At 43.3% G+C, this 27332-nt stretch overlaps 1 protein-coding gene across 2 annotated transcripts; it reads right to left on the bottom strand.

Moving 5' to 3' along the window:
* Window positions 1-649: 649 nt before the first annotated feature.
* PTHLH (parathyroid hormone like hormone) lies at window positions 650-13679 on the bottom strand. Of its 2 annotated transcripts, XM_051770785.1 has the most exons (4): window positions 13594-13679; window positions 10965-11087; window positions 5079-5501; window positions 650-1142 (listed from the first exon to the last, which is right to left on the bottom strand). In XM_051770785.1, exons 2-4 carry the CDS (start codon window positions 11063-11065, stop codon window positions 1133-1135), a joined length of 534 nt encoding a protein of 177 aa, XP_051626745.1. In that variant the 5' UTR covers window positions 11066-11087; window positions 13594-13679; the 3' UTR covers window positions 650-1132. The 2 variants fall into 2 exon arrangements, with proteins under 2 accessions (XP_051626745.1, XP_051626746.1); XM_051770786.1 differs by lacking the exons at window positions 650-1142; window positions 13594-13679 and adding an exon at window positions 12235-12277 and having other exon boundaries at window positions 5075-5501.
* Between the last annotated feature and the right edge of the window lie 13653 nt (window positions 13680-27332).

Genomic DNA, 27332 nt, shown 5'->3' with positions numbered 1-27332 from the left:
CCAGAGCCACCTGAGGCTTTGTGGTGGGAGAGGGCAAAAGTTATTCAAGCGACGCAACAGCACCTTGGGATGTGTCACCTACTGCAGTTCCCGTTTTTTCTTTCCTTTATATGTTCACCCAGGAAACAGGGTTTTCCCTCACACACACACATTAACTTAAGGTGGTTGCAAAGCATGAGGAGCTGAGACTCTACTCAGATATTTGCAGCTTTGAGAAGAGGTGTTGGGAGCTGAGGACACTGAGCATCTGTCTAGTTTTGAACAAGGCTACGGGGTGTGACCTGTGAGCACCTTCCAAGAGCACACTAAGTGATGTATCCCCCGGGGCAGCTTTTCACAGGCTCCAATTTGGAGAGTGCAGCGTTCAGCCTTGGCAGGGATGGGGGCTGGAAAGGTTGGGAATCTACTTTCCCTGCAGCAGTGTCTGAGCTATAAGACTGTACCCCCAGGTTGTTCATCTGACTTGAAATAGAGCACTGGAACAAAATATGTTCTGAGCGATTTTTAAGTAAAAGCTAATGTGAAAATGTGGGCATTTAAACCAATGTAAACACATTAAATTTAAAACGATTTGCAAATGTAGTAAATAAAAAATAGTGTTCCTGTTCTTGAAATTCCTAAAGGACACATTTTTCCTTCTGAGTCATGATTTAATTAGATTATATTTTATTAGACATTCTTTACAAATTTTAAAATACTGCTATTATACATGCACAGAGGAAAATCAGTTTGAACAATGGTATGTAGGCATTCATTGAAATCAACCACAAAACAGGAATATTTTATGTCAGTTGTCAATGTACTCAATATGTATATCTAAAGTGCATTATGTTACAAAAAATATAGAAAGTCAGCAGCACCAAGATATGTTCACAAAATAAATACACCAGTCAACAAAATAAATTATGGTAGATGTGACAATAATAATTGTCTTAGCCTTAGCCAAAAAAAAAAAAAAAAAAAAAGGAAAATTCACAATAACCAAATGTGCAGTTTCAGAGAGCAATGGGGGAAAAAGGTTTTATTCTGAGCATTTACAATATTTACAGGTAATAAATATTTTAATACTTCCCATATGTTCACTATTACAGAATACTGCAATATGTCTTCCGAAAATCTCTTGCTGAAAATGTCAGCGCCTCCTGCAAAGAAAAAAAAAGGACAGAAAAAATAGAAAAATTAATTTTCACTTCAAAGACATGTACATAAAATTAATAGCAAAAGTGTCACATACTATGACAGGTATGCCTTGCAAGTAAACATTTGCAATAATAGGGCCTGTTTAAAAATATTACAGCTGTAGATACCTTTTTAGGACCTCCACTATATTTTCTTCAGTGCAACTCATCCATCAGTATGATGACCTACAGTTTGTCACAACACTGAGGCCATCTATTGCACTGTACTGTACACTCAGAGTAACAGAAAGGGGCTCTAGGTTTTTTTAGAGTCATATGCTGGAAGATTCCTGAGTGCTCCAAGTACAAGAATTGTATCACCCTATGATAAATATGCCTAGTGCTAAAAAGAAAAAAATACAGTTGGAGAAATGAGAATTTGATTTTAAATATATTGAAAAGAAAGTCCTTATTAACAATGTGGCAATCCTGCTCCTGCTGTGTTAAATGGTTGAGTGTGATGCCAGGCTTGGATGTGATTAAAACAGTGCCACTAAGCTTATTTAGTCCCTTTTTGTCACTGATAGGCCAGCTCTAGACAAGGGTCTCTATATTTCTGGGGTGTCACATACATGAGGATATGCAGGAAAAGATGCTCAGGTCTTGGAGTGAACAGACCCTTTGATAGAGTGCCCCTTTGAGTGCTTGGATGAGTGAAAAGGTTATAATCCTGAAACTTTCCCTCCGTGAGCAAAAAAACTTGGTCCTGAAAGACAATAAGCATCTTCTTGTGTTAAGCTCTAACTCCTGTTGGATTCAGTCCAAGCTGAAACAATCAGTCCTGAGATCTGGGAGTTTTCTAAGGGATGTTGGCCTTCTGGGATGAGCTCTCTACTCCTGCCTTCCTTATGAAGGCATGAGAACAAAACCAGAGCCTGCTCCTACCTGCTCCTGTCCTATATTGCTTACACTGTAATATTATTTTAAGTTGCTTAGGGGTGCTGCAGGAAATGCTGAAAGGTCAGGTGTTTTTCCCTTCTGTCCCTGTGAACAGCACATTTTTTTAATGATTCCCTGGGAAACAGCTATGGGGTGGAATGTGAAGCTATAGGATGGAGTGGGATTTGCTCTGCTGCTGGACTGATCACCAAGAGCTGTGGGTAGAAGTGTGTGGGTGTGAGGCACAAAACAAATCAAATCCTGGAGAGTTTTAGAGGGGTTTTTTAATGGGTGCATTGAAACTGAGACTACATTTAATGTTGGGGAGTTTACTCGTTTGAAAGGTTTCTCAGGAAATTGAGTAAGGACAACTTAATTGAATTGAAATGGGAGTATAGATGAAATGTCCATGAAAAATAATTTTGAAGAGCCTGGAATGGAAATGCCAGCATGAAGGTCCTTAATAATTAACTAGTAATCTTAGGATACATCCAGCATATATTACAATAAGTATAACAATGGCACATACTTCATAGAGCACAGCTGTGTATGAATGTGTGTCTGCACTACTCAGGCCTATCTCTAAGAGGGTGACATTTTTTATTTGGCCTGGATTTTAGCCTTTGTTTTAGAATTTAAGCTAAGCCACATCTTGACAATGGGCTTTGTACTAATGATAACTTGCAAGCTGCCTTCTGTGATTTGGTCCCAGATTTTGCAAGACTGGCTTCTTTTATGAGGTCCTTATTGTGGTAAGTCAAAAGATCTAGAGATGACATTATTTTTGTCCTTTTATTCTGACCTAAACCCATAATTTTGTTATCAAGATTGAGCTGAGAGAATTGGTTCGAAGATTTCAATTTGGGGCGTTGAGCAGAAAAGAAGCACAGAGATACAGTGAAAGGCCTGCCTAAAGTTTATCTTTGCACTTCCTTGACATTTACCCTGCTGCATTATGCATGTCCACTTCCTCTCTGTAAAGTAATGATGCTGCTCCTAAGCTGCAGTTGACCTTAGGGATGCAACAAAAGCACCTTCTACTGGTGGAGCATATAGAAATCTTGCCTGCACACACCATCCCTGCCCCCCACCAGCAGTAGGGTAGAAGTTCCTGTTTCAGCTGAGGAATCAACCTCGCTCAGATGTGACCATCCCTCTGTCTAAACTGTATTTGCCCACCTTGTGCCAACAACTGCTTAGACAACTGCATTGGATCTGACTCCCCCATCTAAAGGGAGTCAGGGAGCTGGGACTCACTTTCATTTAAAGTGTAGAAATCATACCTTTTGGATATATATCCTATATCTGGGATAACTAAAAGCTTGTGTACCAACAGTTTCTTACAAGCTAAACCAACATATTGTGCTCTGTACTTGTGAAGGAGAAATTCTGTTTTCCTTGTTTAATGTATTCTCTTTGTTTAATAGTCTTCAGTGAAGTATCTAAAATATAGGTTCTCCATGGGGATCTGCTTCTTACCCTGAAGAAATACTGCATCTTGGATGATAATATCAGCAAGGTAAAGGTGAACTGCCTTCAACAGCCTCTACAGTAGAGAGCCTTCATCCATCCAACCATACTTCAAACAGAAAGGCTGAACTAGGAAAATCAACAGGGTTCTGCCTGTAGCTCTTTTATATATTCCATTGGATGTACAACCAAAGACAGCATAGTAAGAAAAAGAAGTAACAGTTGAAATTTCCTGGGATATTTTCCCCCTATATTTAAGATTTCTATGTGCTGAAGACATGTTATTTACTGACCAACACAGTTCCTTGACACCTGTTGAAAGGTCAGGCACCTCCTGACCGGAGCCCTGAAGTCTCAGCCTTTCCTGAGGTGCTGAGACAAACTGGCCTCTCTTACTTCACTCCTACCTGCTCCAGCCCTGCTGACTGGCTTATGGTCTGGGACACTGAGTGCCAGCCCCAAATTCCAGTAACTCCTATAGAGGCCAGCAGGAGTTGAGACCATGGAGCACATTGCAAACTGTGGCCTGTAAAGCTTAACCCAAAACTGGATTTTAGTAAATCCTGCAGCCAGCATGTCTTTCTAAGGGATTTACTGTAAGTGGCACTTCTCTTACGTCTATATTCTGCTGAAGTGAAGGGGAGGAAGAGAAAATGGTGGGAGTTTTGCTGTTAAAAATGCAAACATCTGAGGAGAACTGAGGAGTGGACTCCTTGGCTTTGTCTGCAAATGTGTGGACTTCCACCCAAGATGAAACAACTGTGAGTGGATGAGTCATTTGGGACACTTGGGCTGATGTCTCCAGCTCACCACTGCCCTGAAAACCCTGCACTGTCATACATGAGGGAAGCACGTCTCTCTCCAAGAGCAATGCTAAACATTTTTCAGCAGTAATGTAATTGTTTCATGAGTTGGCAGAAAGATGGAGCTGAATTAAAAAGTCCCAGTGGCAGGGAAAAGTTCATGGTGAAAGGCTGGTCTACATTGTCTGCAGATATTGCTAAGAGAAAATTTTTCCATGTTCTCCCCTAAGGTTAAACAGTAAAATGAAAACCTGTAAAGTAAGGGTAGGAAAGTTGCCAAAAAGGGGAGGTGTTGAGAGGGAAGAGAGAAAACTTTGCCATTTTATAGATGCAAAGGCTTAAATAAAAGTCAAAGCTTTCAATCTGCTCAGGCCCAAGTGTGGGACCAAGATATGATGTGAGAGATGCTGTGGTTAAAGCAGAAAAGGAAATTTCAGTGGCTGTGGTGTGCTTTCTTTTTGCAGAAATCACTTACTACTCAGCCTCAGGAAGCACATTTTGGCATGAAGTGGTCTACTTGAATTGTGTGTCAAAGGAAAGAAAGACTTTGTCATCCTGCAAAGTGCAAGGGGCAGTTACCTTCAGAAAGCCCCTTGAGATGTGCAGTGCTTGAAAAGCCCCCCCGCAGTTATGAGTGTAAAGATCTGCTGTTACTCCAGGTTTGAGCAAGGCCTTGGCCTCTCTCACCAAAGGATTACAATTTCAATAAATATATGGTATGGTCTCCAAAAGGATATAGCAGAATTACCTTAAAGTGTGATTATGTGTAGTAACAGAGTTGTCCAAGAGTGGGCTCTCAGTCACGATGTCTCCATAGACGCCAGAATTTAGCCAAGTTGAGCGGGTTCTCCTCTTTTTCTTCTCTTGCTCTTTACGTTTTCCAGGCTTTGCTTTCTTTTTCTTCCCTGACGCCTTCAGGGGTTGCTCCTTGTAGGTCTGTGATTTGTTTGTCTCCTGAGTTAGGTATCTGCCCTCATCTTCACTGCCAAATCGGACAGGGTAGTTCTTCGTGTTGGTAGCAGGCTTGGGGTTAGGGGACACCTCCGACGTGGCGCGGATTTCTGCAGTGTTGACACCTTCAATTAAATTTTGAAGGAATATTCTTCTTCGTAAATCTTGGATTGACTTGCCCTTGTCATGCAATAGCTGGTGCTCTGATACAGCCCGTTTGCTAAAGAAAGAGAAAAGGGGAGGGGGGAAAAATATTTAGGATTTGGTTATTGCCCAGTACTTGGCAGAGCAACTTTCATCTCTGGCCATGGTGACCACAGTGGCTGTGTACCAGCTCCAAGGCTTGGAGACATCCAGTTAAGTCAGACTGCTGGAGCAAGTCCTGCTTCTCAGAGTAGCTGCTCCCTACAGAGAAGGGAAAGACCTAAGAGGGTAATCATTCTCAGCTGACCAATCACACACCACTGGACCTGGAGCTGGATTAGTCACTGCTCTGTTCTAGGAAAGCATTATGACTCTTAATATATCACACTTCAGGCAGTAAAAGCAGGAAGGCAGCTGTCAGAGATAGAAAAACTAAAGGGTTGGAAAAGGAGCACTGCACTCAAGCAAGAGGGGGAATAACAAGTACTTGTGCTGGAGCCGGAAGCAGTGTTTATATCGCATCATTCTAATAATTTCCTTCTGCTCAATCACATACTTCAAAAACATAAATAAACACACAAAAGTGCATTTCATTTCTAAATTTATGTATGTGCAATTGCAGGAGTGTCATGGAAAAATATTCAAATTGGGGCGCCTAAAGCATGGGCACTTCAGTCCATAATGAGCTATCCAGGGAGGCAGAGGAGCATCCGCAGAGATAAGCCTCAGCCACGCCTGTTGATTTACTGTTTGGCCACTTGTGCCTAATTATGGGTTTAGGTGCCTTCCTAGTATTGCTTTAAGTGTGAACTTTGGGGCCAAATTTCTTATCTGCTGTGCTGCTGGAGTTTCATGCTGGCCCTCTTCAGGAGCTCTTCAAGAGCATCCTGATTTTGTTCGAGTGCTTTTTTCAGAGTTCATCATGACCTTTTAGTACACTGAGCTCTGTCTTGTTTTCGAGGAACTGGGAGATGACTAGCTATTTGTCTTTTAGAGATGTTGTGCTGGCAAAGAATGTATTAAACATCTGAGGAAAGAAGATACAAGTGGCACCTGGATAATAAATAACTGTAAGAAAATACATGCCTTTTCCTCATGTGGAATAGACACACAGCTGCACTGTGAACCACAGAAAGAACACAAGCTCATATTTTAGTTGTGTTCCCAAGAATGCTATGATACAGTTTATCCTTCCAATTGCCCTGCTTCAGTGTGCAGATTTTGGCTATGTATTCTCTCCTCTTGCATCAGGGTACTGCATGTGACTGGATTCTTACTGGCCAAAGAAAATCCATTCACTGCCTTGCCTATCCTATAATCATTTGGTCAGTTAGTTGGATAAAAAGTTCTTTCTGCATGTGGGTGAACTGGAAGAAGACACATAATCGTGAGTGAATATTCCTTCCTTCCATCCCACCCCTCATTTTCCTGCTATATTACCAGGTTTCAAAATGCTAAATGTTTGGGAATGTTCTGCACTTTCTCAGTCCCTTTACTCAGTCTCTTTAGATTTGTGACTTAATCAACAGTAGAGCTATTTAAAATTGGCAACTTCAAGTAGCGTTGGTTTAAGAGCGTCCTCTTCACTTTTTGTCTCTGTAGGACTGTACTGTTTGAGCATTGGGTTCAAATGATGGGCTCAGGTGATACTACATCTGTTACCCAGTGAAAAATTCAAACAGCAGCTTTCCTCTGTTGCACAATGAGAGTGTAAGGTGACTAAAAATCTTGCTCAAAATCAGGTTTGTCAGCACACATGCAATCATTGTCGGTGTTTTAAGTGTCCCAAAATCAGTTTTGAATTACTTCAGTCTTTAGGGCAAATATTTTGTGCCTTTCAACTCAATGTCCCTAAGTAAAAATGCAATGTGATAATACTAGGCTGAATCCATATTGTGTCTTTCTCTTCAGGGCAGCTGTGACCATTAACACAAGCTCATGATCTCCCCCAGAAGAATTCTTTTGACCACTGAAGCTCTCCAATAGCCATCTCTAACAACCTTCTCATTAAGGTCAGTCTGATTGGCAAGTACACTTCTAGAACGAGCACCTTGGACTCCTCTGAGTGGTGTACCTCTGTGCTGCTTGTCAAGCTGTCTATTGTGGCTCATGTTACATTCCTAACTTCAGTAATCTGTTTTCCCAGGAAATTTGCATGGGAAATGCAGTGCTGCTTTCACTCTTCTAGTTTATAGAAAGCATACAAAATCTCAGTGCTTTGCTGAGTCTAAAAGAGTATGTCTCATGTGATGAGCAAAGCTTTCCTACTGCCTCTTGTAAACTACCAAGGATAATTCCTTCTACCACAGACAACCTAAAGCTGCCTTAATCCTGTAATATGTATTTGGTCAATTTACCCGCTGTGACAAAATCTTGAATCTCCAAAGCCTGTTATTAAAGTCCTCTTGATTGAAAACCTATTCCATCTTACAGAACTGAAACCTAAACATTTGGTTCCAGTACACACAAGGCAGTCACAGAGCATTACAAGATCTACATCTTCAGTGTGTATTTTCAAAATAATGCAGGGATTGAGTTGTGAGGGGTTAGTGTGCCAAAGAGGGTGGGTTTCTGTTTAAATGTCTGTATGATATTTAGCATCCAGTCTGGCCCCAAATAACATTCTGTTATTCCAGATGATTGTATAACATTACGTAGTGTTACATTTCACATGACTTCTATTACTCAGCCAGACTTAAGGATTACATTTTGCCTACCAGCTTCCTTTGTAGGCTCTAGATCAAAAATCTCCTTGAAACAAAGAAGATGTGGTAGATACCTATCTCTTTGACCTTCTGCCTCCTTCTGCTTCAGTTATGCAAACAACTCCTATGTTTGTAAATCATGGAGAAATACTTGCCCAAGAAGACTGATGTAAGTTGGAGATATCAACAATATCTCACCCACATACACAGAGGGTGTGGAAGGCAGTGGAAACCAGAATGATTGTACTCACATATGGGCTATGATATGAAAAAAAAATTGGCTGTTAGGGTTAAGATGACCCACTAGAGGTCCCTTCCATCCTTCTCATCATGCACTTCTCATCCAATGAAAAGGAGACTGTACCCAAACCAAGTGCAGTAAATGCTAAAGTTACATGTGGCAGGCACTTTCCAGAGAAGGATGTTGATGGTTTGTATTTGACCAGAGCATCCAAACTAATTACTGTATCCAAGCACACTATGTACAAATAAGACTTAATGTCCCATCATGAGGAAAACAGTAGAAATCCATAACTTGTGACTATCCCGACTTCATGTACTTCCAGATAAGCTGTTCTGTTCAGGCACATTCCTCCTTCATTTTTTTTGCCTGAGATATCTAGAGTTACTAAGAGGCAACATTCTTCAAGCAACAACTTTCTATCTCAGGGAGTTGCTCTTATTTAACTGTTATTATCCTTGACTGTCCATGTTGGGTCTGATCATAAATTCCGCAAAATAACTGGAGAGGGTTCAGTCAGCTCTCTGTCTGGAGTTTGAGTGCCCTTGCCACTGACTCCAAAGGGAGTGAAATCTGCTCAACCTATCTCAGGGTAGGAAAAATATTTTGAACACATCTGGGGACATGATGCTGCAGTGTCTGGGCACGCTGATAAAAATATCTAATTTCACTTTGAGGCATTACTGTGTTTCTCAGAAGTTCTTTAGCAGCTAAAGGATTCTTATAACAAATAATATGTCTGGAAATCTTTTCTTGGGACAATTTCCTATTGCTTTCCATGGGAGATTTGCCTCAGAGAAGTCTCTAGAACTAGGCCTATGTAATTTTGATTATTTTTGCATGTCTATAATAATGTGCTACAGTATTTTCATCCACTGCTGGTTTAAGCCTTTGACTGAAAAAAAAAATACCTCTAGGCTTAAGTGAGTTATTAACCATTAACTCTAGGAATGGTTTGTGGTGATATTAAAACAGGACACATGTTTGAGTGTGGTGTCTGTGTTTGTGCTGGGTCCACAAACAAAACTACGTGAATGCCACTGGCTGACAGCTAACTGGTTTCTTGTGTGTGTGTTTTACAGACCATAGCAAAGAGGGAGCTGGGAAATGCATTTTCACTGGTTAACTTCCACTTTTTTTCTCCCTGCCAGGACAGAATGGGAAGGTTGGGAAGACCTGTAATCCTGACTTTTAAAAACAAGTGTTTCAACATTGCTAACTTCAAAAAGAGAAAGAGTGTTTCTTAGCAAATCTAATTTTTTTTTCCTAAAAAACAGCCAAATTTGGCTTAGATCCAGTTCAGAGTTTCCTATCCAAGAAAATAACAGCATTTGACTGCACTTCAATTTTCTTTTTTTTCTTAAGCTGAAGTTTAGTTCGTCTGTATCCAGAGAATGAAATTGTCTCAAATGAAAGAAATAGCTCAAGAATAGCTTGTAGGAGTACAAAACAGCTAAGCATTTATAGGCTGAGAAGAATACACTGTAACATTATCAGCAATAACATGTTCTACACAATTTGCTGTAGGAGATTTGTAATAGCTGTCTGCCTGGTGCCAAACTTTAGGTGTGTCTGAAGTCACTCACCTGGGGGATTTTTGGTTTGGCTTCTTTTTTTTTTTTTTTTTTTTTCTTAAATGGCAGAGGAAGTGCCACCTGGAGATCTTGTATGTAATAAAACATTTACAAGGAAACCCATCTGAAATTTTTTGCTGTGTCATGTTTCCCTGTAAGTTGTGATCGGATTTTCCAACACTCTTTCTCCAACTTGGCTTCCTTTTGAACTGAGTAACAATACAGCCCTCCACAGCATGACTGAGGTGTTTCTTCCTGATGCAAGTCCAGAGAAAGCCAGTGAGTTAGATGTGTGAGGCAGCTGCTCCTACATCAGCCCAGTGGCTTCTCCTGCACTTTGCGTACGGGTATTAGTATAAACCATGCTGATTATTTTGGAAGGAGCAAAAAGGTCATTTCCTGAACAGACTGTCTTAAGTTACACTACCGTTTATCAAAAAATATTCTTCTGCCTCCGAGTAAGACACTGGACTCCCTTTGGATTTTTTTCTTTTTCTGAAGTGGCAGAAATCCAAAGAAATTGTTCGGCACTTCAGTGTCGTGATGGCCCTCACTTCTGCGTCTCCCCTGCCCTTATCAATGTTGGCTCTGTGCCAGTGCCGAAGAAATACATGTTATTTAGTGTAACATGCAGCAGTTTGATGAACCGGGATGCTCCCTACGAGGGACCTCCCCGGACGCCGAAAGGTACGCGGGCGATAGCACAACAAACACGCAGCTGCGCTGCCGCTCCCCCGGGAAGAGGAGACCCTCGGTTTTCACACCTCCTTCCCCAAAGCTTTGTAAGGTCAGAGGCAGCTGCGAAGCGCCCTCTCCCTGCCCCAAATCCCCCCACCTGGCGCTGAGGCACCGCCGGTGAGCACCTGGGGCAGGTAACCCGGGAGCGCTGCTGGAGGCTGTGGATCCTCCCGGGCTACTCCCGCCGCCGGTCCCGGGGGATCCCGGCCGCCTCCCTCCTCACCCGCACCGCCACCGCAGAGAGGGAGAATAAAGGGGAAAAAAAAATAAAAGAAACTCACAGTCTGCGACTGATCCCCTCTACTGATCTGCCGTAAGAGGGCATAGAATAACTCAGCAGGAACACCGCGAAACTCCACTGCTGGAAGAGTTTAGTGAACATTGTATCCTCCGGGGCTTAAAACCTGCAAGGAAAGGGAGGTCAGTCCCGAGGGACACATGCGCCAGCGCCGTCCTCAAGCAGTCCTCTCTTCTCTACCAGCTCCGAAGCTCTGAAGGAAAAACAAACTTTCTGAGCTCTCCGCTCACTCCTTCCAAACTTCACTCTCTCTCCCTTCCTTGCTGTCTGCCTCTCCCTCTCTCCCTCCCTCCCTCGTTCCCTCCCTCCCTCTTTCTCTGTCTCTCGCTGCCCGAAGGCAAGATCTCTCTCGGTATTAGTCAAAAAAAGCATGTAGCTCACATTTGAGTCGGGTTAGAGAGCGGGTCCATTTCGCTCCCTGAGCCCTGTTCAATTCTAGTCCGCTAAGCCACTGTCTCAGGTCTTTATGCTACAGGAGAAACCTTCTCTGCAGATAAGGAAAGATTCGCAAAAGTCAGCTCAGCTGCCTGCTTCTCCGTAAACACACTCGCGGACACACACAAACACACACAGACTGAGGCGAGAGGGGGGATGCATCTCTACATCTGTCTTCTAATATACCTCCAAAAAAAAAAAAAAAAAAAAAGGGTCAGGTTCACGTCCTCAGCTTCCGCAAAGTTTGGTCCCCAACTGTGACAAGGAGAGGGAACTCAAGCAGAGGTCGCTGCCTAGCTGGAGAGCCCGAGAGGTCTGAGAGGAGCGGCAGCCCGGGGAGGCTCGGGGGCTGGGAATCATGCTTGGCTCGGCAGGTTGGATGGGGCTGGAGCCTGCGATGTTCACACGCTCTGAAGCAGCCCCTGGGAGACCTGCGGACGGACGGAGGGTTTTGCAAAGAGATGGCGCCCTAGGAATATGTGCGGAGAGAGCGAGAGCCTGGGCGGGATACCCACAGCCAAAACGGAGACTAGAAATAAGCGCTTCCCGGGACCGGAATCAAAAGGGAGCGAAGAAAGGGAAACACCCGACAACGCATGCACGCAGCGGACCCCAAGGACTCCGGCCAAGCTCTTCGCATCTCCTGCAGTCGGGTTTCTCTCTCTCTCTCCCCTTCAGCTCTCCCTTTTTGTGTTTACCCCCAGCTCAGCGCCTCCCCTACCGTAGCAGGGCGATCCCGCCATCGGTGGGGGCACTTTTTAGCTCAAGCCCCAAACCCCTGCCCGGGATTGTTGCGGTCTTTCCTTTCACGCACCTACCGTGGTTGGTCGCCTTTCCCCTATTAGCTGGAGGGTCGATCCCTAATGATGCTAATTGTACGCTAGCGAGGGGGTGGGGGGCAAAGGAGGAGGGCTGGGGGAAGGACTCGCCGTCTATGAACACAGACGCTCCTGGCCAAAAAAGTAAACTAGTGGAAAGTTTTCTCCTCCTCTCTCTCTTCTTCTTCCACTTCGCCCCCCTTCAGCCTGGCCAGGGCGTTGCAAACCTCTGTGTCAGGTTGCGCTCCCGTGCGAGGCTGCGGGGACAGCGGTGCCCGGAGCGGCGGGAGCGCGGCCGGTCACCCCCCGCACCCCCCGGCGGAGGGACCAAATTTTTCCATCACGGGAGAACACTTATGTAAAAACCGACGGTAACCCAATCCGCCCCTTTCTCCAGCCTGTTTGCGCAAGGAGCTGCCCGCGGCTGTTGCAAGTCAGGTACCAGGAGAGAGCCGGGGAATTTGGTGCGCCCCTTGCCCCCACCCCCTCGGTGGCTCTTCCAGAGGGGGATACCCTGCACGCCGATGTCCTCCTGTTCGACGGCAGAGGCCAGGCTTCGCGTGCAGTGCCAGAGAACACCTGGGGAGACCAGCTCCGTCCCGGCAGCATCCTAGGACCCCCCCCAGCCCTCCGCGGCCGCGCAGCCTCCGCGTCCCGCAGAAATCCCCCGAGAGACCTTCCCGCGGGCACCGCCGCTGCCCCCAAGCACAAAGGGGTCGCTGGTTGCTGCCGCTGACAGCCTGATTTACAGGGAATGCTTTCCCAACACCCTCACAAGCCACAACAAAACAATGAGGCGTGCCGGCTGGTTGCTCCTTCTCAGCCTCTTCCCGAATTAAGGAAGGCTCTCCGGAGAAAGCTTGGGTGCAAGGCAGAGCATTTTTCTACCTGCAGGTTATTTTGCGTTAAAAGACACTTGCTGCCACAATTTAAAAGCCGAGCTCCTTAGCCAAATTCCACACCACACAGGCAAATAAAACCGACAACATAAGAGCTGAAATAGAAATCATGGTGAAAACATTAAATCGTTTATGCTGTAAATAAATTCCCTGAACACCTGGCAGGCTATAAATTAAAATGTATAGCTAATAGGCTTCTTTGATTTACACTGCCCTTTCGACTAATTAAAAATAATTGCGAGATCCCCTGAAAACAGCCCCCACGCACTCATAAGTCTATTGCTCTTTTAAAGGTAAAACGTCCATCAAATATTTTTAGAATTTCCCTTCCCCTAGAAATTAAAATTTTAAAAAAAAAAGAACTTCAAACCCCAACACACACCAACCCTTACAGACTCAGGAAATAAATAGCCTTCATAAACTCAGAATACTGAAGTTTCTTCACAGTTTATTACTTCACCTTTTCCTTGAGTTACAGCTGTCTGTGCCTCTTAGGGATCACCCTGGCCAACAGTGGTTGATCTTCTCAGCAATCGCTTCCAAAATTATGTTCTATGTTTAAGAAAAAGGAAAAAAAAAAAAAAAAAGAAAAAAAAGTTAAATGGAAGAAAAAGAAAAAAAAAAAAAAAGAAAAAAAAGTTAAATGGAAAAAAAAGGTAACACTTTTCAAAATAAATCCGACCCTACAGATTTTTTTATTCTGCCTGCAACAGGTTAGGGAGAAAAAGGGTGTTAAAGCAGGTGCTTTTCCCCCTTGCTGCTCTTTTTATTATGAAGAACAGAAGATTCTCCTAATATATATAGTGAAGGAGACCCTTCTCCATTGCTTTTATTGAAAAGACCAAACTTGTGACATCACTAAGTACCTTCCTATGGCTGAGTTTGCCTCATCTCTGCCTCAGTGGGCTTGGGGTGGGGGGGGGGGGGGGGGAAGGAGAGAGGAAAAAAAACCTATGGCTTTTCTAATACGGCAGGAACTGAGCAGTGCCAAACCCGTTTAGGAGACGTATTATCATACCATTCTACGATGCCCCCTCTGTCCCCCCGCCCCCCCGCTGAAGACTGTCATCTCCAAAAACCGGCGCAGTGCTTTTTCACCTGCCACCTACACAAATGCTTAACCCGTGAGCAAACTCCTGGTACCAAGCCTCACCGCAAGCCTGAGCCCTCCGCCGTGGCAGGATGGGGAGAAAAATCCCCTCACCTAGAGTTTGAACCCGCCCTTCCCGCAGGACGGCGCCCGGGATGCGGCGGGAGATGCGCACCCGGGTCAGCGGCTCCCGGGAGGGACCCACCACCACCTGCAGCATCTCGCCCCACCGGCCCGGCCGCTCCGCCCTGGCAGCTCCGGGTGTCCCCTGGCCTCGGAGGGGTGACAGAAGATGACGCTGGACTAGAGGAAGGACCGGCGGAGCGATGCTTTTGGTACTGCTCCCGTCTCCACACCTGTGCGTACGGGACATCCCCGGGCACGGCTGTCCCCGGGTCCAGGAGCGAGGAAAAGCCACACTTTTGTTCGGGTTTCACCTGCCGGGGCCTCGGTTACGACAGGGCTCCACGCCAAGGCGAGGAGCTTGCGGTGGCTGGTTGTTTTCCCAGCCGGGACGCACGGAGGGAACCGGTCGTTTTGTTGGACCTGGAAAAGGCTTCAGCTGCGGGGAGGTGAAGCAAAACCCTGTGTTTGCCTTTCTGGTCGAGCCCTCTCTGCCACGATAAGGCAAACCTTAGCATTTTAGGTTTTCTGCCTCCACTTTCTCCCGTCTTCCCACCTCAAAGACAATGAGATTTTGGAGGGATGCCGCACTTGGCTTCTGCCTCCTTTTTCCTACGTATAAACAGGCATAAATCAGCTTTCCTACGAGGAAGTCGACCTGGGAGTTTGGCTAGGAAGATAAGTCCCTGCTCCGGGTTTGGCACGTAATTCCCGAGCGGGGAATAGGGCCAGAGGCTGCGGGCGGGCGTGTGACAGGGCTCCCCTCAGAAGCCTCTCGGGAGCGAAACGTTCCCTTGAAACAAAAGCCATCAAGTGGGTTCAGCTCACTGGGGAGGAGGTGCCCTTGCAGCCTCAGGCGGACAGAGGAAAATAATGACTAAACTCCCACTCGGTGCTCAGAGACGGACTAAATCCTCAGCTCTGCAAACTTCCCATCCTTCACCTCTGTGAAGTTCCGCCTCTCCCTCCTCCCTCTTGTTTTATTCACAATAAAGCACTTTCGTCATTTCCCCTCCCGGATTTCTATAACCTCAGTTGCACTCGTCCAGGGCTTCGGTTCAGACAGGGAGTTTAACCTCCCCAGCCTTCCCAGGGTGGAAAAAATGGTGTTCAGCAAAAAAAACACAGGCGTGCTGACTGCTGGAGAGGCTGGCGGGGAAGGGAAGGGAGCGGCACATCAGTGATTGCTGCACTCGTCCTACGAGGACCAGAAATCCCCTAAGACTTGCACAACCTCTCTGATCCAGGAAGGTTCAAAGCCAGCGAGCGCAGCTCTCTGCAGGCGAGGTGCAAAGGCCCAGAGTTTTTCCAAGGCTCCCAGGGTGGGCTTGAGGGCAAGGCTGCTGTGCAACTGGTAGCAAACACGATTGCTTGCAGAGAGAGGTAAACTTTCTAGCACACATTCATTCTTACCCGCAACCCAGCCCTGCTGCACTCCGCTGTCCCCAGCTCTGTCCCCTCTCCTCTGACTCTCCGGTGGCCGTCAGAGACGAGAAACTCTTTAGCCCACGTTTGATGCTGTAATCTTCCCGTGGAGTGAAAAGATTGCTCTGGGAGAAAGAGAAACCCGTTTTTTCCCTCCCCACCAGCAAGACCCAGACGTTCCGTGGCACTCCGTCTGCACGCACTAATCTCCTTTATTAAAGAATGATAGAGCAGCTCAGTAGAGCAGCCTCTCCCACCCGAGGGGCAGCCGGAGTTCCCCTGGCTCAACACAATGCGCCATTTATTTAGACAATATGCATTTAATTTAATGAGCTCGAGAAAGGGCGGGGAGTGGGGGGGAGGAAGCCAAATTAAAAAAAAAAAAAAAAAAAAAAAAAAAAAAGAAAAACTGTACGGAACTGAACTGAGAGTTTCGCCAAATCTTCTGTCTGGTTCCTAGAATCCAGTAGACACCGAAAGGAATAACTTCCAGATCCGAGGGCGAAGAGGCAGTGATTAATCCCCGCGGGCCGGCGGGGCCGGCGCTGTCCCCCTGCGGGCGGCGGAGCGGGGCCGGGCTCCGGCGGCGGGGCCGGGCAGCCCCAGTGAGCTGTCCATGGTGGAGCGGCCCCGCTGCCGCTCCGCTCCTCCGGCACTGCCGGACACCTGCCCGCGGACACGGCCCCGGGCACGGGCCCCGAGGGGCGCTGCCGCCCCGGCTGCGGCTCCGGCTCCGGCTGGGTGAGGAGTCCCGGCTCCCTGACCATCCCTTCTCCAAAGGCACAGCGATCCATCCCACCTGTGCTGTTTCTACCACAAAGCCTCTGCTTGACTCTTAACCTGTAAGGAAGAAACCTGAAAGAAACAGCAGCTGGTTTAGAGCCCCACTGAAGGGAGACTTATGAACACACCCCCTCCAAATGCTTTTGGCATTTGGACCGATAATTGAACGAGGTGGGTATCGGTTTCTTCTTCCAGACAACCAGCAGTAGGACAAGAGGGCACAGTCTTAAGCTGCACCGGGAGAGATTTGGGCTGGACATTAGGAAGAAGCTCTTTACAGAGAGAGTGATTGGGCATTGGAATAGGCTGCCCAGGGAGGTGGTGGAGTCACCATCCCTGGAGGTATTTAAGAAGAAACTGGATGTGGCACTTGGTGCCATGGTCTAGTAGACAAGCTGAGACAAGGTGGTGTTAGGTCAAAAGTTGGACTCGATGATCTCAGAGGTCTTTTCCAACCCAGTTGATTCCATGATTCTGTGAACAGTCACCACGCTTTTTTGATGGTACATGTATTTTCGTTTAGTGCTCTGAAACCTTGAGTTCTTAGGCTGCCTCTCACTAGGTCTGGTCTTGACTTCAGCTTTAAATATCTTTTAACATAGATTGGACTCTTATTTTATTCCTTTGTGTGTGTGTGCGTGTATGTGTCTGAATATCTATTAAGTATCAATAGGAAGAAATGTGTCTGGTCTTTTTAACTTACACAAAGCTGTTACCAAGCAGGGCTGGCTGGAGAACAAGAATCCAATTTAAAGAGTTGGGGAGTGAAGGGGAGGAAGCTTTGCAATTTGTTTTTGCACTATGTTGGAACAAAATCCAGCCCTTTAGACACATTTCTGAGAGGAGACAGACTCACCTCCTGCCTTGGAATAGCTTAGTGGTTAATGTACTCATCTAGGATGTGGGACAGCAGAGTTCAAGTCCTTCCCTTCTCTGATTCATTCCTAATCCCTGACTGTCGGTTTCTCTCAGTTCCATCCCATCCCAACCTTTCCAATTACATTTGTGATGAATTGATAGTTTCCAAAGGGTGAAAAAATACTGTTTAGTTAAGGAAAAAATCCTGTCTTACAGTTATTCTGAGCAGCCTTGGTTAAACAAGAAGAAGTCCAGGCAGCTGTGATGTAACAATGGAAGGGAATTGCAAGTTGTGAAAAGAAGGAGTGACCTAGGAAAAAGGAAGGAGGCTCCTTCTCTGGTGGCACACAGGGATAGTGTAGTTAAGACATACTTTCTTTAGCTTTAGGTTTGCAGATTATTTGAAAAAAAGGGGGATTCTGTCCTTTTCCATAGGCACTTGGGGGCTACTATGGTTAAGGTATGCTTTCCTGAGATACAGTTTTATTTGATCTTTTCTATTTCTCTAGCTTGTGGAACATGAGAAAAAGTTCCACTTAGGATTACATCCAGTCTCATTTGACTTCCCAGCTCAGAAGACAGGCTGCCTTTCCACACCTAGGCTGATGGAAAGAACCTGGTTGTTTGAAGCTTGAATTCATGCCTGTGATTCTGGACACCAATGTGCCGTAACATGCTCTACCATGAGCACAGCCTTTATTTGCTAACATTCCTGAAATACTTAACTTTGGTTTATACATTTTTTTTATTAATCTAATTATTTTTGATAATCTCCAGTTTGACTTCCAGGAACTTTTTTGCTTCTTGTTGTTTGTTTTAAGAAGTAGAAATGACTGGAACTGTTAAGTGAATCCTCTGCTTTGACTCAGATGTGCTTTGTTCCTTCCTTTGCTCCTATGAAAGTAAAATGATCCTGTATTCTCATCTTTCATACCACATTAATTATCCATTTTCATATCCCTAATTCCCAGTGAACAAACTACATCTTTAAACTCTTCCCAGAAGTCATGGGATCCGGTCCAGCTCCCACTGAAGCCAAACTGGTTCTCTTCATTCACTTCATTTGGATGGTGGTCAGCATCTTATACAGTCACCCCTTCTCCAAATTTTGAATATGTGGTTTCTTCTCCAGACATGATGTCCCACAGGTTGTGAACCTTAAGCTGCAATAACCAAGTGGAATGACCACCTGACTTCCTTCAGTCAGGTCATGCATAGTGAAATGTAGCCTGTGGAATTGCCCGTGACACAATGCATAACAAGCTTGAATAGCAGAAGATGTGAGCAAGAACATTTTTTAGGAGTTTCAATTAACCCTTGCAGGTTAGGGTTCTAAATTTACTATGTGAAATGTGAAATTCAATTAACCTGAATAAATAAATAAGGATAAACTATAAAAGTTATTTGCTATTATTTGTTTAGCCCAAGATGATGAAACTGTTTCTTATAGCAACTTGCCTTACACTGAGATTAAGTTAATTGCTCCTTCACCTCCAGATTTCATCTCTTTTAAAACCAGAAATATTGCTCTTTGTGTTTGGTCTGACCTATAAGTGGTGCTCTCTAAAAGCTCTTTTTCATTTCCTAGGAATATTCACTACTTTGTTTCTGCCAGATACTTGAAGCAATTTCAGTGGCTGTGGGAGATGGAAGAGTTTTGGCTCTGGGCAGGACTGGACAGTGACAGTCAGAGCTCCTGGGTTCTGCTGCTCTTTCAGAAATCGCTCCATGTTCTGAGCCCTTAAGATACTTGAGGGAATAACACATGGGAGTTTTCTGAGAGCTGCCCATATGACTCAGGGATGGCCTCTGTAGTCATAAGGCCTGTGAAAACAAAGCAGTGTGTACTTAGTGCAGGCTGAGGACAGCTCCAGGAAGGATATGTACGTTGCTGTGCTGGCAGGACTGAGATTCCAGGTTGTAATACACAGCTTTGACATAAGGAGGCTGTAGTCATCGCTTCAACCTGTACATCAGAGTAACAGCAAGGAGTTGGCTTCTATTGTATCAGAAATATTTCAATTTCTCAATTGCCTTGCAGGTTGGAAACAAAATAAGTGGTTTTCCCATCTTTGTCCTGTTGAAGTGTTGCACTTGCTGTCTGACTAACTTGAATTACCCTCCTGAACAAGCCTTGCTTCTGCAGCAGGACAAGTAGGCCTGAAGTAACCAAGGGGATCTGCTTGATGTTGCTTTCGGCAAAGGCCCAGTAATTAGGCATGGATAAGCTTCTTGCTTCAGCCTGAGTGATGAATCAGTTTTGAAATTATATCTACACACAGACAGAAAAAGCTCCTGGGCTTCCCACAAAGAGTTAAGTCACTCAGGGCATGTGGCTATTCCAGGCCTTTCTGGAAAATCTTTCAGACCCAAGTCACTGAAGAAATTCTTCAGATGTGCCCAAACCTGACAGAGCTCTTCCTCACTTTATTATTTTCCATCTTTCAAAGCACAGCACTGAAACTCCTGTGAGAACCTTGTGCCAGGACCAGTTAACCAGAAAAAAACGACATTAAATTTGAGGGATCTCCTTTGTATAGAGATAAAGAGCTTGCAGAACTCAGGGGGGATGTCAGACCTGATTACATCTGTACAGGCTTTTGTTAACAATCCATGGAGTCACAGGCATGAAAAGGGAAAAATTATGCAACAGGTGGTGAAGCTTACCAGATGGTTGCTTATCACTTAATTACCCCTGGGATGCCCTTGTCCTCTTTTCACCAAATATCACTACTTTTGCAATGTCAGACCAAAAGGCAATCAGTAATAACAAGGGCCTGTCCTGCCACAAAGGCAGGGTTGTTAGACTCATCCCTTTTTTCATTGCAGCCACTGTCAATCTGTGTCAGACTCTCCCTCAACCACCTCTTTGAGGGCACACTCCTCCTAAAACCAACCAGCATGAAGGGTTGGGTCTGTGTGTGGGAGGAAGGGAAGCAAACTTTATTTCAGTGTCTACAGATATCAGAAATATCAACACCCCACACTGTGAAGGCCACCTGCACACTCTGCAATCTGTCTTCCCAACAGCTTCAGAGCAGGTGTTTTTTAATCAAGGTCTCCAGGTGCTTGTTTATGAAATACTTTGTTTCGAGGGACACATGCGCAGTCTGAGGAGGAGTGTGATATCTGTGCAGACCTCTGGAATCCTGTACTCATTAGTGAGTAGTGATGATGTGCTTGTCAACACCTATAGGAAAGCCAATTTGTAGTAAATTATTTAAACCTGACTCAAACAATGATGATCTTATTTGAGTTGCAGGTGCTCAGCTTCAGGCTCAGGCTTGTGTAAGCTGTTTACTTGTTACGCCTCAAAATACACTTACTGGCAAAAAAGAAAAAAAAAGTGCACGTTAAGAATACACAAAACAACATCTTTGTTAAATTTTAGGGCCTTTTCTCATAAACACACTAAAGCTGCGCTAAGACAGTCGTGTTAAGTTTTGCCAAGTGCTGGGGCCTCCAAACCCCCCTGTACCTTCTACGCAGCTTTTGCACAATAGAGAACATCTTCAGGCTGCAAGGAAGCCAAGGCTCTGCTGCACTCAGTGCTGGAGATTCCTGTGGTACAAAAATAGCTTCTGCTTTACAATCCAGTGGAAGGCCAAGTTGCAAAAGAGGAAGAAAACAAGCAAATAGGGAGAGGGCAAATGGGATGACATTAAATCCAAACCATTTCAGTCAGCTTTGTATCAGTCCAGCCCACTGTCTATAAAAAAAGGCAGATAAAACTTCAGGTGTGTAAGGAAATGGCTTAATGGCATAAGGGATAGAAGGAGAGAAAGCACAGGGGAATGTGAGGTAGATGTGGATGAACAGGCAGCGAAAGCAGGAATTGCCAGTAGCGAAGATGGGAGTATGGCAAGAACTAACCAGCCAGGTAAAACAAAGTTCAGTTGTGAAAGGATCTGAAAGGAGGGATATAAGGAGTTTTTGGTTGATTGTTTCAGGTTGGGCTTGTTTATGTCTTTGTTTGTTTGTTTGTAGTTTTAGGAAAGAAGGGGGAGGAAGCAGAAGGCCATGAATGGTATAAATTACAATTCACTGAAAAAAATTGCGGAGAGGATGATTTGGGCAATACTCTGAACAGAGCAGGTGATAACCAACCTGCAATGGCTGAGGATTAAGATACAGGGGTGAAGCACCCAGATGAAAGCTTTTGTATTCAGGACACCTTCTGAAGATATTGAAAGAGGAAAACATCGAGTGTAAAACAAGTGTTGGAAGCACCAGAATATCTCAATCCGCACACGTACACACACCCCCAAAAAAGGAAAGTTCAGAACCATAGACCCAAGAGACTGTGTGTTTGAAAAGACTCTTATCATCAGGGAGAAACAGGAAAAAAAAGTGTGTGGATTTGGAGCTCAGCTGAGATATTAATTGTGTTAAACTTAATTTCAAGCCTGTACAAGTGAGAGATTGAATGAAGGATGGAACTGGATGGAGGCAATTTCACGTATCATCATTCTAAAAGTAGTCTGAGAATGAACAAAGGTTCTGTGTTTTGTGAGGCCTCATACTGTTGGTCTCAGTCCATAGTTAAGCTCTTGGCTGTTATGGTAATGCAAACACATGATAATCACAAAGGAAGGGTTAAGGATAGCACAGAGCAAAGCCAAAGAAAGGGAAGGGGGGAAAAGAGCAGAGATCATCTGGATAAGGTTCTAAATGGCCAAGTAAAGAAAGCTAATGAAACACAGTGCCCAGTGCAACATGAAATTTAAACAGGGTGTTGCTGAACAGAAGAAATGAGCAGTTTATGAGGATGTGGATAGAGGAGGAGATTTGGGACTTAGCCGAGAGAAAGAGGTTGGAAACTTATCTGAGAGCTGCATTAGCCAAAAGAAGAGGCTAGAAGTCAAACTGGAGACAGCTGTGAATAATATTAGTGAGAAGGATTCTAGGGTGTTGGTTTTGGGGTTTTTTTTTGTGTTGCAAAAAGCACACAACCTCCTTTGAGGGGTGGAAAGAAAATAAGAATGTTATTGCTTAAAGACAAGAAGAACTACAACAGGTTAAAAATAATGTTGTGACTTTGTCTTATTTCATGCCATTAGTGTAGTGGCATGGTTTGAGAGCCCCAAAATCCAAGAAATATTTTGCCAAATGCAAAGTTCACAGGTATGTCACTTTACCTGTATATTGTAGTTCTTATAATGAACTTCAATCAACTACAGTTAGGTTACAAAAAAGCATATTTCAGTCTTCCTGTTCCTGAGCTTTCACCTAAGTATGAAAAATATGTATTTTCTGTCCTTTTTTTTAATTCCCTCAAGTCTATCATTGCCCTTTGTGGATGTCTCACTTGTGTAATAAGTTTACCTCCTACAGTTGATTTATACCAGCTTCCTTATTTTTGTGCACAGTTTGATTGTAGCCCTCTGCTATCACAGCTACTTTAGAAGCATCTGGTTTTACATTACCTGCTTAAGTAATTCATAGGGAGTCTTTCAAGTTGCTCCAAAGAACCAAACCACCCAGTTCACTGACCTGAAACCACTCTCTCAAATCCCAGTTAAAGCAGATTGCTTAATTTATAATTATGATAATAACTGCAAGGTTTCCTAAGAATACTGTCCAAGGGACATATATAAAGTTTTTCTGCATTTCTGTTGTTATTTCCAGGGTCTTGCTGGAAGCACTTAATAAATTATGCAATCACGCCTTTAAGTCCAAAAATTCAATATATGAAGTTCCATGAAAACACTGCTGTGTGAAGGAATACTGGGATTTTTTTCCCAGTTTGTTTTGCAGAAGTTTCATTATAGGTTTCATTATCTTGTGACAAGGCATGTGAATACAGTGCTTGACCATAAAAAAGCAACAGAAATAATGCAATTTTGATTTATTTGTATCATCTTGTTTATTTTGAATTATCTGTCATGCTACTAAATGTTTTTTATTCTTTTTATGCCGCCACAGAACACACAGGCTCCATTTTCAGTCATGTGGGAAAGACAATGAATGACTGCTTGCTGAAACAAGTAGTACCAGTGGAGTTGGCCTTTTTAGAATAAAGAATTAAATTATATATTTTACATGGAAGATTAAAAAAACTAGCCTGAATGTCAGCCTTTGCTTTACTTCAGAAGTTCTCTCTCTCCCTAAGTGTACTACAGCACAGACAGCATTAACGTAGTTCTGTGATTGGAAACAGTTTTCACCAAGACCTCTTTTGATTTTGGCAGTTGAAATCTGGTTTTATTTATCATATATAAAAGCTCATTTCTGTAATGGATACTGTTTTAAAAGATGAAGCTGTGCCTACTTAAATCGTGAAAGATAAATAATTTAATTATTATTTGTGATATTGTCAACAGGTTAATTATTTAATCAAAACATCTATTTAGTGACCATGGGAAATATAGCAAAGGGTCACAGTAAGGTACAGTAAATGCTTGGCTATAAAGAAGAAGTCTATTGAGATGGTTTCTTTGCTAATCAGAAGCATGGCCAATTTTTAGGCTCAGGAAGTTCATTTAAGTTGCAACAAGGCAACAGTATACAGATATATTGTTCAGTTTAATTTTTTTTCCACCAGAATCTTCAGTCACAGTATGGCAGAATAAGAGGATGAGAGAAAATCACTGTTCAAATGCCTGAAACCAAAAATCTAATTATGATTAGAATTTATGAATTCAAAATTGAAGAATATATTTTTTTCTAAAATTTCTATGTGACTACCCTTTTGCAAAGTAATGGAAAGTGTTTGGAGATGTATAGTTTGAGCTGCTGAAATAATTAATGATTTCATTAAGAGCATGAAAGGAGGCTCTTGTATTTCTCTGGCTTTAGCAAGCCAAGTTCATGTCCAAACTCTAATAACCAAAGTCGCTTTTGCCGATCTAGGCTGTTGGTCCTCTTGTTGCAAAATAAAAATTTGAAAGCCATATATCATACTGGGCTGTGATACTTCCCAACATGTCAAGAGTGTGACATGACATGTTTTAAATATAAGCAGCTACTATTGATTACAGGCTGGCAGAAAACTTAGCAGCATTTCACATAACAATGCAAACGGGGAGATGGCAAACAGAATAACGTGCTGCCAAAAGTTCAAAGGAAACCAATTTAAAAATTACACTTGTCACTCCCGGTTTTCATATGAGACCCTTGCTTAGGTAGCCTGCACTCCAAAAGTAATGTTGATCCTTGAAAATTTATGGCAATCCTAAGAAAACTGCAGTAGGGTTTGTTAGGAATGATTTATGAGTTTGGGACAGTGCCCTTTCAGTTGTGCCCTGGCTGATTCTTCATCTCATGAGATTTGGGCTAATATCCTAATTTGACATGAGCTTGGTTTCTTCATCTTGATACCTAAAGAATAATAAAGATACAGCTGCTACAAAATCCATACTTTGAAGTCATGGGGGGAAGGGGAATAGAAAGTGTGCTGAAAGCCAGATTTGTGCACTAAACCTATGAGAAAACAAAGCACATAGTAAGAACAAATAGCCCAACTTCACAGAAAGTGCCCAAGTGCTTAAGCTAAGGAAAGACTGCTGAGCTTTTCTGGTTCAGAACCAAGCACAACAGGGGCTGATATATAAATGGGCTGGAACCTATATCAGGGATGAAAGGCAGAGCAGGATGACTTGGAAAACTTGTAGCACTTGTCTGGCCTCAGACGGGATTAGCTTCTTCAACAAGCACTGAAGTCACACAATGCCCTGCACCAGTCTGCAATACATATTTCTTCATTTTATGAAAAATCCAACTCCTGGATTATGTTACACCTGTGGAATCAATGACACAAACCACCCTGTGCATAGGCCTAGCATTGAGCCAGCAAGTAGTCCTTTTAAAATGGGCATTCAGACATTAAAATGGTTGCACGTACCAAAAGTAAGGGAACTGTGAAATTGTGTAGAGATAAAGGGGGAAAATGACCCTGTATCATATGTCTTTTGCTGAGTCATGTTAACATGTATGGTCACTTCATCAATTTGTGGATATTGTATTGCAGCACGTATGAGAGGCAAATGTCGTAGTTCTCTGTGTATGTTTATTATTTCGTAGGACCTACACTTACATGTGTCTTGATATCTAAAGGCTTCAGAGAGCCTAAGAATAACCATATTAAATCAGAATCGAGGTGCAGCTGGCCTGTGACAAGGACCAGAAGCAAACACAGAGGTTAACATGAAGTGAATCATCTCCTCCAGTTAAATTCTCCTGTCTCTCAGTAATCGCTGATTTAAAGAATGACTGGAGGATGCATTGTACCATCATTTTGAACAGCCACCAATAAACTTATTCTTCCTGAGTTTTGCTAAAACCTTTCCTGAGCTCAGTTACAGTGCTGGCCTCCACAACATCCTGTGGTGGTCTTTCACAATTTAATTATTGCGTTGTCTGAAAAAAGTACTTCTTTGTGTTTGTGTTTGATATGGAGGGAACTGAATTCTCCCTAATTTTTTGTGTTATGAGAAATAAGGAATAGAAATTTTCTGCTCATCTTCCCTTTGCCATTCACAATTTTGTAGATGCTACTATATTTCTCCTCTGTCATCTGTTTTTTTCCAGCATGAAGTTGTAGTCCATTTCCTTTCTCTTCCTGTGCAAGCCTTGCTTTAATTTATTTTTATCAGAATAGTTATAATCTCTGTCTTTTCCACTTCTACTGTGTCATTATTAATACAGGGCAATCACAATTAGGAGTGCAAATACACCATGCAAGGATACACAGAAGTATGATTTCTTTTCCTCCCACTTTTATAGGATTTCATTTCCATGGCATTGTCCAGCTACTCACTGCTGTTCTGCAGGTTTTCTCTGCAGCTTTAGTGCTTCTTGTCCTGAATTGTTTCTGCATATTCTGTCCTATGGGAGTATTTATAAAAAAAATTATCAAATTGCTTTTCACCATTAAGCAATCCAAAGAGAAGACAAATATGGATTTTTTTTTAATTATTTGCCTATTAGATTCAAATAAGAGAAAGAAAAATAAAAGGTATAAAATAAGTCTGCAAATTCTTAATGTAATTTTCAAAGCTCTAGAAGAACCATTGTTAAGCATTACTTTCAGAAAGGAACTTAAAATCTATGTTTAGGTACTTTTCCTTTAAAGTCCTACTTCTAGAAGTCTGTCTTTTAGCTTTTGCTTGGCTGTGTGGTTGTATGTACATGTGTATGCTAGGGGATGTGTGTGTGTGTGAGCTCACTCACTTTGTGCTTGGGTTAATAAGATATGAGGTCATTCTTCCTTGAGAAAGGGTTTTGTGGTCTGGCTAGAGAAAAAAAATCCATGTTCAGCATTTTAAGCTGTCTCTTGCTGGGGAAAAGCTCAGCTTTATTGTGAAGCCCACTTATCACAGGGAGATCTGGGCATGGAATGGAATGCTATGCTTTTGGTTGCTGAGTCCTAATCCTCTGAATTTATGGGACCAGTGCATTAAAAAAAAAAAGGTGATTATTCATATATACCTGTCTATAAATAGGTTATGCTTCATATGTAATAGCAAAAAGATGTTTAATATATATTTTACATGCATATAATATAAATACCTATATGTGTACATATGCCTGTACTTGAAATATACATTATATATGTGTATATCTAGATCTATCTATTTGCAAATAATAGTAAATCTGGGGAGTAGCAGGAAGCTCTTCTGTCTAGAGGGACCCTCTTTGAAGTAAACAGCCAAGGTGTAGGGTTTGTGTTCACTCCACTTTTGAGAACCTGATGGAAATTCCCACATGGCTCAATCTGTGTTATTCTTTTATTCCTAGCTTCTGTCCCATTAGGGTGGATATTAGTTACACCATTTACTTGGAAATTTGTTGCTATAATTGTAGCTATAGTTCTATTATTTGATAGCATTATTTATGTTGCTAGGAGACTCAGGAATGTTTACATGTGTCCACATGCAAAAGGTACAGCTTTGGTGGTGATTTTTAGCTATGTGAGTGCA

Source organism: Manacus candei, unplaced genomic scaffold (assembly GCF_025592945.1).
Source record: "Manacus candei isolate 608988 ecotype Guabito, Panama unplaced genomic scaffold, ASM2559294v1 h1tg000124l, whole genome shotgun sequence".
NCBI classification, from domain to species: Eukaryota; Metazoa; Chordata; class Aves; order Passeriformes; family Pipridae; genus Manacus; species Manacus candei.
Note: the sequence above shows the minus strand (reverse complement) of the source record. Positions and strands in the feature narration are given on the sequence as shown.